Below are 13,573 nucleotides of genomic sequence, written 5' to 3' on the forward strand. Positions count from 1 at the left end.
TAGACATTCAGGAAACTTAGAGCAGCTTCCTTGTTATGTCCCTTGTATCCATGTTAAAAATATTAGAAACATTCAAAAATTCTCAGTTTGTATATTAGATGGCTTGTGATTTTTTGGCTTTAAGCTTCCATTGGCAAGATTGGTAACCCTTGCTTTCAGTAATTTTTTAAAGCCTTAAAACAGCACTGAGATAATTCAGGTAGGAAGTCCATTTTCTGAAACATAGAGATGGGCCTGGTTGTTTTTGTGTTGGAGGGCCTTTTCAAGTCTATCTCTGGAGCAATCCTCATTCATCAACGAACACAAGTGCAATAATTCATTATAAAAAAAGTGTATGTCTAACCTGTACACCTAGTTAAAATCAAATCACAATCTATGACATAAAAATTCTTTGTTAAATATCTGGATAAGAAACTCATACTATATTTTAATTTATTTATTTACAGATCACAGAAAATTGTCCTTATGCCCAGATTAAAAAAAGAATACATTGAAAAGCTTTTTTATAATCAGCAACAAAAAAATCGTTCCTTTACAAAATAAAAAATAATTATGAGTTTGCAAACTGTTGTAAAGGAACAACTTTGCCATGGTAACTAGGAGAGAAGTCAAAGGGATTTTCCTTTTCACTAGATTTTTTTAATATCAGTGCCCTTAACTCTTTACATAATATTTCGTAAGTTCACTACTTCCTTGCCTAATTATTTCTGTGTTTCTTGTTTTCCAATATCAATCGGCATTACTTTGTTCAAAATATAACTACCACTTCAAAAAATATTTTTAAACTACAGAGTTTGTTTCAAAATAAAAATGTTTGTCTTGTATGAGAAAGAGTATAATATGTCCTTACCTTCTAAATGCAAAAGCAAGTAATCATTTATTATCAGTTGGTATTGAATAAGCCCAGGTTATCAGTTATCTAAATCTGAAAGCCTAGTGCTTGATAAAGCTGTGTAGACCCTTTTCCAATGTTTTTGTTTTTGTTTTTGTTTTTGTTTTTGTTTTTGTTACTCAGAAATGTAATTAATATACTGAAAAGTAATTTTATAGCTCATCATTAAATGAAAATACCTAAATAAATGCTGAATTGAGAGAGCAATTTAAGAGGCTAGTTCTAGTTTTGGGAGCTATGTGCCACATCTGTATCCGAAATAGGAGTGTTATATATAAAGAAATAAACTTCCAAGGTGTACTAGTCTTTCTTTTAACTTTGGAATCTTTCAGCATGTTAATATTCAGTGCTTAGGACATTTGCCAGCAGGGAACTAAAGTCCAGTGTATTTATGTATTTTCACTACAAAAGAAAATCCTAAATTTCACAGCCTTGTGGTGCATTCTTCCCACAAACTGCAAGAGCCAGCCTGTCCTTGAACTGTAGATGGTAAAACACAGATCTTGTCCTGCAAGGATTAAGTTCTTAACTGCAGACATCTGAAGTAGTTGCTTTGAGATAAGAGACAACGAGCATTTTTGTGAAGTTTTCTGTAAAAATAGGCAATAGTTAGCGTTTGAATTCTCTGCTTTCCACATTAATGCGAGGGCTGTTTGCCAAGGCAGGGTACTCACATATTCTCTTTATATGGTTAGTTAGCAGCTTGAACTAGAATGATTTTAGCATTTGTTGTTTAAACACGGAATTATTTTTCTGATAAAACAATAGAATGTTTTTTTCCTGGGTGTAGAGATGCTTTACTGCTTAACAATAGGATGTACCACATCTGTAACAGCAGCTCACCAGAGTGATTGTCCAAGCAGACAGAGATCATGTTAGGAAAGCTAAAGCCCTGATAGAATTAAATCTGCCTGGAGACATCAAGGGCAACAAGGAAAGTAGCTATAGGTGTGTAAGTAATAAAATGAAACCTAGAGAAAATGTGGGCTCTCTCCAGAAGGAAAGAGGCCTGATTACCTTGAATGTGGAGAAGGCTGAGGTACTGAATTACTTTTTCACGCAGTCTTCACTGAGAAGTGTTCCAGCCACACTGCCCAGGCTGCCACGGGCAAAGGCAGGAACTGGGAGATGCAGGAAGTGCCCACTGCAGCAGAGCAGGTTTGAGACCATCTGAGGAACATGGAGGTGACCCAGTCCATGGGGCCTGATGAAATGCATCTGCCACTCCTGAAGAAACTGGTAGATGAAGCGTTTAAGCCGCTATCCATCATATTTGTGAAGTTGTGGCAGTACCACTGCCTGGAAAATGGAAACATAACCCTCATTTTTAAAAAGAGAAAAAAGGGAGATGTTGGAAACTGGAGGCCAGTCAGTCTGACATTTGTGCCCAGGAAGATCATAAAGCAGATTGTCACTGTCTGTGAGGTCTCCTGAGCCTGAGTTCTCATCAGCAGGACATGTAGGTGGTTTAGAGTCCGTGTTCTTCCCAGCCCAATCACCGAAGAAAATGCAGAAGCTGTTTTTCAGGATTTTCCAGGGTTGTTTATTGTTTCTTATCTAAGGAATTCTTTTTCTAGCTAACAGAAATCTGTTCAGCACGTTGAACCAGGGCACACTCTGACTGCCAGAGGGCAGGTCTTATCTTTTATACTATAAATTACGTACCTAATATTTACAATTACTTTCCAATACATGACAATTTTATTACAGTGTCCAACTCTGTCTCAGTCCAATCCAAGAATGCCAGCTTGGCATTCAACATGGGTGGCATGAAGAAGAAGGAGGGAAAGACATACCATGCCCAAAATCCTCCATGTTAGCTACAAACCCCCTAATATAAACGTTTATAGAAATTCACTTTTCTACTTTCTAACAGTCTGATTTATACTCTACTTATTTTTCGTGGCTTGTAATTCTTCCTGCAATGTTGGCCAATTTCTCCAGGACTTAAGTCCAGCCGCCAGGACTCCTGGGTACCGTGCCAGGGCCTTTGAGACCCTTGCCATGGGGGTCTTGAGACATTCAGGGAAGCCAGGGGAAGCCTGGACTCCCACACAGAACATCCTGGAAACTGTGCTAAGGAAACTGGAAAATAAAGAGGTCATTGGTGGCAGCCAACAGGGCTTCACTAAGGGCAAATAACGCGTGACGAATTTAATTGCTCTCTACAATGAGGTTACAGCATAAAGGAAGACTGACATCAGCTGCTTGATCTGCAAGGAATTTGCCACTGTCTCATATATGGCATCCTTGCCTCTAAACTGTGGAGATGTGGATTTGGTTAATATACCCCTAGTACAGACTGGGTGGAGAATGGATTGAGAGCAGCCCTGAGAAGAAGGACTTGAGGGGTGTTGGTGGATGAAAACTCAACATGAGCTGGCAGCTTGTAGCCCGGAAAGCCAAATACATCCTGGGCTGCCTTAAAAGCAGTGTGGCCAGCAGGCTGAGGGAGGTGATTCTGTCCCTCTGCTCCACCATGGTGAGATATCACATGGAGTGCTGCATCCAGCCCTGGGCTCCCAACATATGAAGGACATGGACCTGATGGAGTTAGTCCAGAGAAGGCTATGAAGATGTCAGAGGATGGAAGCATCTCTCCTGTGTAGACAGGCTGAGAGAGGTGGGGTCATTCATCATAAAGAAGAGGAGGCTCTGGTGAGACCTTCTAGTAGCTTTTCACTACCTAAAGGAAAGCTACAAAAAACCAGCAGGAGGGCTTTTTACAAGCAATTGTAGTGATGGGACACAGGGGAATGGCTTAAAACTGAAAAAGAGTATGTTTAGATAAGATCTTGACTGAATGTGGTGAGGTGCTGGAATAGGTTGCTCAGAGAGGCTGCAAATGCCCCATCCCTGGCAGTGTTCAAAGCGAGGTTGGATGTGGTAAATTATCTTTAAGGTCCTTCCCAACTCAAGACATTCTGTGATTCTGTGGGTTAATTAGAGAGACGTAGGTTGACTATTCAGTTTGTAGAGTAATTTTAGATGTAGTCTCTGAAAAATATTTGTCTAAGTTTCATAGTTATCTGTTAGAACTGCTGTGTTAATTAACAGTTACATGCTGCTAATGGTCAGTTAAGTGCCTAACATGGGCTGACTGACTCATTATTAGATTCTGCTTCTTGTCTTAAGTAACTCCTACAGATCCAGTGCATATGGATTTGAGCTAATCACTGAAGCACATTCTTTGCTGAATATCAGTAGTCTCCGAATATGATCTGGATGGATTTGGGAAAACATCTTTTTTATCCCCAGTATTCAAGATACTTTGGAAATCAGCATGACTCTTCATACACAATAACAGATACACTCATATTTTGTGCTTGTTTTGGCCTTGCAAGAGGGACAAGGCTGTTTTTTTCCAGAACTTCTCAGCTTTTCAGGATCTTACTTGAAATCACAGTACCCCAGTATTAGCTTTTGGTATGGATAGTGCTGCTGAAGAGAATTTTTTTTCAAGAAAATGGATTTTTGGTAATATGACTTAGCTTTCCCTTTATTTTGAAAGCACACATATTGCAGGTATAAAACAATGAGAATCTATTAAGACCTTTACTCCCCATCTTGAATTTTGATGGAAGATAGCAAAAGACATGGAAAAAGCTCAACACATTTTTGTCTTGCAAATTATTATTGTATCCATGTGCATCCAAGAGTAAAGCAATTGAGCAGCAGCATTTTAATATGAAAAATATTTCATTGCTGTTAGGATACAACTTTTGAATTATTCCCTTAGGAAATAAGATTTTACAAATAAATACTCTGTTTTACTCAGTTGGTCTTAAGGAAATCATACGTTAAAAGGGAAAATGCATTTTTAATAGCATGTTTTAGAAATACATCAATAAGGTACAAAAAATGATTCAGTATATGTGTATTTTCATGGAGACTTATTATTGTTAAGTTGCTGATGTTTTTAAAGAGTGGTTTAAAAGGCATTTAAAAGCAGTTTAAGCCTATAAAGGTATTATTTGCTCCATATGAAAGTAGTTTTTCCTCTCTATAATGTCTTAAATTAAATGTCTTAATGTCTTTCTTATTTTACTAGTTATCTTTAATGACTTTTACCAATGTAAGAGTGTTCTCTGTGTATAGGGATTTTTGTATTCAGTTTTGGTGAGTGTTTTTTGGAGAAAACTTGAAATTTTGAAGCTATGCTCTTAGTAAGGTATTGCATGTTATTTACCTATTCCCAGGTTTCTATAATGCTGCTCCAGTGAAGTTATTTTGTGCAATTAACCAAAGAGTGAGTTCTGGAGTATGGCAGTGCAAGAATGGCATAAAAAGGCATTAGGCAAGAAGCAGCAATGGCACAGGATGACCAAGGAGAAACTATTTTCAAGCTAATGAACTGCAGATGTCCCTAGTATCAGTGTTCTTGGCATAAAATATTTTTAATGCACATTTGGGGAGTTTTTTTCATTTGTATCTTAACTTTTATGTTCTATTTGATGAGTGTTTATGAATAGATTAACTGAAAATTTCCATTTTATAATCTTTTTTATAGTTTTAAATTCCCCCAGATGTTTGTGTGCCAGTGGTCTGTATCATACTGAATTTTAATGGAAATTTTAAAATTAAGTCATTTTTAAAGAATGTGTACTCTTCTCTCCCCAGTTCACGTATTTTTTGCAGCTTTTAAAGTATTCACCAGATGGTAGACTTACCACTTTCAGTGTCCTTCAGTCAAGATATTTGATTTGATACCTACCTTTCTAGCTTCTGAGCATATTATTCATGTTCCAGCTCAGTAGAGCTGCATTTGAAGTGCTGTTTCTGCTCTCAGCTTTTGAGAGCAGAGGGTGAGAGAATTGGTGTCATGGCCAGCTGCTCTGGATGTAGCTGATGGCTTGAAATTTAGCAAAGCATGAAATAGACAGAACAGGGGACAGGGACAGACACCTGAAAGTTTAGATGTGAGAAGGTGGGTGCAGGAATGTATCTCAACATCAAAGGGTTTGATGTTAAAGAGGGATTAAAATGCAGAACCTTAAGAAAGGACTCCAAATCTAGAAGCAGAAGCAGACAGATGGATGACAGAAAAAATGGGCAGGGGAGAAAAGGAGCAAAGGGTAGGTAGATGGTTAGATTAGGAAGATCAGCAGGTTAGACAAGACAGAAGATTTATGGGAGGCTCTTGCTAGAGCAGGGAGTTGGTGAAGGATTTCTAGGTACATGAGATAAATGGCCATGGATCTGCAGTAACCACGAGGAAGAACAGCAAGGAAACTAGGAGCAAGAAGCTGAACCTAGGAAGGATAAGAAAAGAAAGCAGGGAACAATGGGGATGAGCAGAAATGTTTTTGAGGACTTGGATACATTCATCTGCATGCTGGAGCTGACATTTATATCCCTCCTGAACATTTCTCTATTGCTGAGCAAAGAACTCTGAAACAAGAAGACAAGGTGTGTTGTGTTTGGCTTGTGGCAGGCCAGACCACACAGGAGATAGTTGGTTTTTGGTGTTACTGTTGAGTCCATTTCTGAAATTTGGAGAGCTCTGTACCATAGCTTTGAACTTACTTTCAGCACTGCAGGTGTCAGTGTAGCATGTGGGTTTGCTGCTGTTCTTGTTGTAATTTTCAAGTTTATAAAGGCACGAGGAAAGATCCTAAAAATAAAACCGAAAGATCTTTAATGTGATTTAATGTGTTTTCCAAAACTGCAGAGCTGCAGTAGCTAATGAAACCACAAACTGCCTCATGTGGTTATGCATATGATAGTAATATGCTGTTTAAAAATAAACTTGAGCATATGATCTTGTAGATGGTAAGCTATTAAAGATTTTATGAGTTATGGAGAATATTACAACTTGTATTTTATAATCAGCATCTAAGTATTTGTTGAGAAAGAATAAAAAAAAATCTCTGCAAGTAAAGGTATCTTCTCTCTTGCATGCTTTGTTTGGGCTTCTATTAGATCACTACTCTTACTAGGACACAGGCATCTAGCAGTAGTGTTATAGAGATCTGTTTTATAAAGTAAGATATTGAAGGTATATTGCCAGAAGTGCCCTCCTTGTCCTGATAGGCTGATAGCTTCCCGACCACTGTAACTCATGGTCTTATTCTTGATGTACACAGCATGTAAGTTTGTCCCAGGTGAAAGAGAAGATTGCAGCCTTGTACCTGCTGTTGGCATTATTTGCTGTATTTGTGTGGCTGTTCTCTCTGGTATTCAGTGACCAGATCCTGTGCCTCTTCCTCTGTACAGTACCTGTTGTCACAGCCATTGATCTCTGCTGATTCTAGAGCGTGGTTGTTCTGTCCTTAATATAGCTAAGTGCCTATTTTGTGGAGTACTCCCTCTTGTGTCATCATTAGCTGTAGTCCTGTGTGTTTATTATGGAGATGGTGGGGAGGAGTAGGGCTGTGAATGTGTTGCCTTTGGGTCCATTCTTGAACTGAGTGAAGATAAAAACAGTGGGCACAACCAGTTCTAAGGTGCAATTCCTGAAAAAGCAGATAAATGTATTATTTTATATTAATACACTATATTGTTTTCAAATTTATATATTGATTTAAATCATAATACAGGTTTTGTATTTGCTTCTTCAAACTATTGCACTTTAAAATTCATGCATGCAGAAGTAATAATTCGTACATCTTTCTCTGTTTGAGAGATTACACATTTCTTTCTATTCATATTCTTCCAGGTGACTTGGATTATTACTGGCTGGATCCTGCCACGTGGCACAGCAGGGAGACGTCCCCTATTAGTTCGGTAAGAAATAGAAAAATAGGGGTTCATAAGTATGAGTTTAAATGTTTGATAAATATTTTAATTCAGCATAGATATTTGACTGTAAAAAATATTCTACGCGAATCAAATAAAAATTTGTTTTAGAGGAGGATGGAAATAAAAATCAGAGAGAAAGTTTTATCAAAATGCATATTTGTAGAGTAGTCTGAATTTTAACTTTAATTTAATTTAATTTAATTTAATTCCTTTTTAGACATGACAATTTCACTATGAACTACAAATAAAGCAGTTTTGTGTGTGGTGCTGCTCTGGGAAATTAGTGATTTTTTTTTTAATACTTGGAGTTGAAAAACATCATCTTGATTTTATTATATGGTAGACCTGCATAATGCATATTATTCTAAAGAACAGAATTTCTGAATGCGCTTTTCAGAGTGTAATTTAAAAATAAATATTTAATTTTATTATCTAAGGTTTGTTTAAAATATTTAATTGTATTGACGTTTAAACTGGATTATAGTTCTGTCTGTAGACTAAATGCAGAAATTTTCTTAAAGCAAGCATAAATGTTTAATGTAGCCAGGGTCCAACAGATATAATCCAAGAAAACTCCGGTGCAATATGTAACATCTGAAGGTTATTTGTGTCTACTGTGACAGGATGATACAGTAATTTCATTGGTTTATACATGTATATCTAGATACTGGGGGATGGTCACACTTCTTTAATTCCTCTGCTTGTTTTTTAACAGCATCCCGTGACGTGGCAGCCTTCCAAAGAGGGAGATCGCTTAATTGGGCGTGTTATTCTTAACAAGAGAACAACCATGCCTAAAGAATCAGGTGCATTACTGGGGCTAAAAGTAAGTATTACATGATTTATGTGCTGAATGAAAGGAAGTTCCACTGATCTTAGACATAGAGGTATACCACATTAAATCAGAAGACTCTCCAATCATATGGTCCTCTGACAAAAAATGTATTCCTCTCTTTTACTAAATTTTGAAAGTTACTCAGACAAGTTATGACTACAAATACATATACTCCTGCTGTCTTCAGTTGTCCATGACAGAGGGGCTGAACCCTTTTTTGATTAAAAAGGATGTGTTTATTCAGCTTCCTGTCTGCAAGATACATACTGCACATGGCAATGCACTAATGGAGTCCTGCCTTCTCTAGCTCTGCTGTTTACAATTTAGTCAAGTAGTTCATCTTATAATTCACATACATTAATGTCATCTGGATGCAAATGCTTGCAAGGTCAGTGTTTAAAAGACACTGCCATTTGAAAACAGAAACTTTGTAGAAAGAAACCAAATATTTACACAAAAATTTGCAAAAAATTCCTCTTAAATCATAGTAGAGATTATATCAAATGTAATTCCACTTGATCTAGCACCCCAAAACTGAGATATTTGCAACACTTTCCAATTGATTTAAATCCCTAATTTACATTTTTAGCAGACGTTTTGGTTAATGTATCCAAATTGCCAGAACACTTGGAAAAAAGTGCTGTTTTGAAGCTAGTGGGAAATACAGTGTACCAGTTCAAGCATTTCTCTCTCCGTGTGTATTTTTAAATCTATGGAGCAACAAAGATGACTGATAGAATTTAATTTGGGTGTCCTTCCCTCTCCATTGAGAGCAACAGAAAGAGTGCAAGATCTGAAATATTCTCCCCTTGAAGTGAAATAGTGTGGCATGGTAATGCAAAAGATGAAAACAGCTTCACTCTACTAAATGTTTAGTAGTCTATAGCACAGAGCTGGTCTTTGCTGTCAGCAAGCAATTCTGTTTGCATATGTGACGAGAAAATGTTGGTCCTAGTAGGAAATGTAGAGTTGTAGAGTTTCTCTTTGATTTTTCAAGTTTCAGTTGTACGTAATATGAACTAAGGCTCTCACTGATAAATTTTACACACTATCATGTGACAATATTGTTGGCAGATAGGCTTCTGGATCTTTTTTTGGTGTAAAAGCTCTTGCTAGTTACTGTGACTGTAACATGGGGAACTAATACCTAATGAACCATCATTCTGCTGTTTCACTTTATTACAAAACTGCACTGGGATATTCCTGACAAAAGAAAAAAAACCCAAACCCCTCACCTAACTGGAGAGAGTAAGATAGTTAAAGAGTAGCAAGTCAGCAAGACAATATTTTCTTTGTATTTTATTTAAAATCTGGCCTCTTGAAAGCACTTGGTTTTTTTCTGATGTTCCTGATATCTGTATCCTACAGTCATCTTCAAAAACAAATCTCTTCAGTTTCAGTTTCTCTTCTGTTCAACAAAAGCCAGAAGTCCCTGGTTTGTCTTGTCATGTTCTTGGTTGGGAGTGCCTATGTTTTAGCAGTACCAACATTCTTGTGAACTTGTTGCTCATATTTAATACTAGTGTATTTGCTGTTTTCAATTAATGTGCCAACTGCATTTTGGGATTTCATACATGATGTACACTTGCAGTTTAAATTTGAGTGCGTGACAGAAAATAATTGTAAAAAGTGCATTTGCTTGTTTATCTTATAAGAAGTGTTCTCTCTGCAACAAATGTAGGTACTTAGCAAACTGCACGATTGGTTAGTCAAACACAGTAAAAGGAATATCAGTTTTATTCATTCTGTGTCAGCTTTACTTATTTTTGTCTTTAAGCCTCTCTAAAACCCAAAATGATAATAGGTTTGCCTATGAACATTTGAGGTGTAATTTTAAAAATAGTGTGAAAACTGATCAGTCTATATATTTGTGCTTTATGTGACATCTTGTTTGTAGCTTGGAGACTCACAAATTTGTGATTAACTAGGTTGTTGGAGGAAAAATGACAGAATTAGGACGACTCGGTGCCTTCATTACCAAAGTGAAGAAAGGTAGCTTGGCTGATGTGGTGGGGCATCTCAGAGCAGGTAAATCAATCAGTTGGGTATAAAATATACTGTCTTTTATTAGCGGCCTATTGAATGCAACCTTTAGATTATACTAGCATTTGTCATGTGTTATGTTTGTTTTTTTTTAATACAGAACAATAATGGTATTATGAAATGCCATGGTTGCCTACATTTCTAATTTATTATGGGCACCAATTGCTTTGGATGTTTGAGCTAAACAAAAGACACTCCTGAGGAATGCTGGTAACAGGACTGAGTGACACTGGTAAATTTTTGTTTGCTAGCTCAGGAGCTGCTATTACTCTCCACAGAAGCAATGCAAACATTTTTTTAAAAACTGATTGTGGCAAACAAAATCACATGACTGAAGGACAACACACTCCATACACAGTGGATTTTATTAGTGTTCCTTTCAGTGTTAACTGTTGCAAATGAAAATGGAAAACAAGCCAAAAAAATGGTCCTGAAATATTTCATTTCTACTGGATGTATATATTGCACTTACAAACAAATGGCTGTGCTAATGGCACTTTTCAAGCTTCCAAATGAAGTGAGAATTATGCAGAGCATTTGGTTTTCAAAGTCACTTCTTAATGGTTTATATTTTTACTATAGCTCTAAGCAACTACTTTGCAAATGTTGTCTTAGCAAACCAAAGTACCAGTGTACTGCCTTAAGAATGCAGAAGATCCAATGCCAGTGTGTATGGCTTTAGGATAATTGTGTGAAGCAGGTAGTAATAAAAAACTAGAAAGGATGATGAGTCTCTAACAATATGCTACTTTATTTGGCATTTTTAATATTTTCTTTCTTAACAAATTAATATACACGGGGTTGATAGCACCAACTATTATAGTTGTTGATAGATTTTAAGTGCAGATTATAATTACAGAAAATAAATTTGTCTCTGGTAATCTTAAACCACTTGGGCTGAAATCCTAATTTTCTATTTCTGATCTAGGTTTTTTTGGAATTTTTTTTTAATGAAAGGTATTTTTAATTTCTAAAAGTAGTTTTAGAGCCAGAATTATTTCCCAGAAAAAATATATTGTTTTGCACTTTTCCAATGAGTGTAAGTCTGTTCATCCTATTGCATGGGACTAGAGCACACAAAAAAGACATGGATGAGTTCTTGAAGTTAACAAAAAAAACTTTTGTCCTTATAAAAAAATGTCCATAATTTGGGTATTTGATAAAACTTTGAGTAATTGTACAAACTTCATAAATTTTAATAATTGCAAATATTAAGTCTTGCACAAGGAACAGAACATCCTTGTGCAAGAGTAAGCACTGGGAGCCAACCAGCTAAAAAGCACCTTGGCAGGAAAGTGTCTGAAGGTTTCGGTACAGTTTTTTCATGTTTTTAAATTACGTTACTTGAAAATATAAATTTCATTCTTTGTAAAAGAGTACAAAAGTGAGATAAACTTGTCTTTAAATTCAAGGGGATGAAGTTCTAGAATGGAATGGTAAACCCTTGCCTGGAGCTACAAATGAAGAAGTTTACAACATTATTTTAGAATCAAAATCAGAACCTCAAGTTGAAATCATTGTTTCAAGGCCTATTGGGTAAGGCTGAAGGCTTGCTTCTTAAGCTTAGTTATTACTTCTGTTAATAGGAATCTTGAAGGGATTATTTGTGAATTAATTATTTTTTATTGCTTAATAATGGGATACAATTGTGTTTCTGTAACTGACATTCTGTACAGTCTGTTTTCTTCACTACCATTTACAGTCTGGTGCCTTTGCAGTGACATACAGGCATAAATGTTGTTTTCTGTGTGGTCAAAGCACTGTAAAGGCTTTTGCCAAGTGGCAAAGGAAAATCAGTGAATTAGGTACAGCTGTGCATGACAAACTTCTGGTGTTCAGGCTTTCAGCCTACTAGATCAGCATAGTTTGTAAACGTCTTCATGAGCAGAGGGGAGCATTGAAGGATTCTAATAAGCCAGTACTAGTGGGATTTTAAACAGGCCTTCTTTAAAGAGCTAAAAAAGGAAACAAAAAACTCATAATTGAAAAGACTGTATTTACCCTTAAATGATTGTTATTGAAGTCAAACATGGAAGCAAAAGCTTCAATCAAAAATTAGCATTAATGTGTTATGTTTATAATCTTTATTTTTTTTTTATTACAAACCCAGGTTCGGAGTTTTGTGACAACAATTCTTATATTCTCAATTTCCTGAATAAACCTTAGAAGGAAAATAAGATGTCTTCAAATTGATAAAATTATGGGGATTGGCCCTGCATTAGTGATAATAGTTTTAGTGATATCAGGAATGTTTTAATGTTTTGAGCTAAGTCTTACAAAATTGTATATGAATCATTTATTGTAAATTCACACTGACCTTGTGAGACAGAATCACATGATTTGCAGTAAGTAGTGAGTCTGGAATTTGCTATTTTTGTCTTAATTATAATTTTTGCTTGTCTCAAATATATTTTTTCAGTTTTAGAAATTAAAAACTATTAATTTTCTTTCTGATGAAAATGTTCTTTTTTACATTTTGATTATTGATTTTGTCTTTGCTATGCGAGTGTAGCTCTATTTTGCAAATAAGTTTTGCCTTTTTAATGGCAATCTCTATTAAAAGTACTTAAATAAAATTGATAGTAATAGGCAATTCCACCTATCAGTTTGACCTTCTAATGGAAAATGAAAGTCTGATGTAGGAATAGTGTCTGTTAAATGCTAAAATTACCATCCAGCTGAAGACTGTGAGGGAGTGGAACCTTTTTTTTTGCATTTTTTGAGTCAGATAAATTAGGAGATACTCTTTAAAGGAAATTGAAAATTCAGTTGTCCATCTTTGTTACTAAAAATAACATGCCTTATTAAAAGAGGAGATTTTTTGGAAGTCTTTTTTTTTATATAAATCAGCAAAAAAAAAAAAAAAAATTTGGTACCAGACATGACTTGAATTCCACATCTCAGTTGAAGAAAACATGGGAATGGATTTGTACAACTGTACAACTGATGTAAAAGGAAGGTGCTAGATTAGCATTTTAAACAATGGACTTTAGATGTATTTATTGCTGTCAATATTGCAAATGTTGTGTGCCCTTAAACTGCTAAGATAACTTCAGTATTAA

General features: G+C 35.9%; 1 protein-coding gene across 6 annotated transcripts in view; it reads left to right on the plus strand.

Annotated features, from left to right (window-relative positions):
• Positions 1-13,573, plus strand: part of RIMS1 (regulating synaptic membrane exocytosis 1) — a 303,454-nt gene that overhangs the window by 170,960 nt on the left and 118,921 nt on the right. For all 6 annotated transcript variants that reach the window (XM_056487165.1, XM_056487160.1, XM_056487159.1 and 3 more), the window contains 4 exons: positions 7,551-7,618; positions 8,349-8,459; positions 10,397-10,496; positions 11,924-12,047. In XM_056487165.1, the coding sequence (XP_056343140.1) occupies positions 7,551-7,618; positions 8,349-8,459; positions 10,397-10,496; positions 11,924-12,047 (403 nt within the window). The remainder of the gene's footprint in view (positions 1-7,550; positions 7,619-8,348; positions 8,460-10,396; positions 10,497-11,923; positions 12,048-13,573) is intronic.

This window comes from Oenanthe melanoleuca, chromosome 3 (genome assembly GCF_029582105.1).
Source record: "Oenanthe melanoleuca isolate GR-GAL-2019-014 chromosome 3, OMel1.0, whole genome shotgun sequence".
NCBI classification, from domain to species: Eukaryota; Metazoa; Chordata; class Aves; order Passeriformes; family Muscicapidae; genus Oenanthe; species Oenanthe melanoleuca.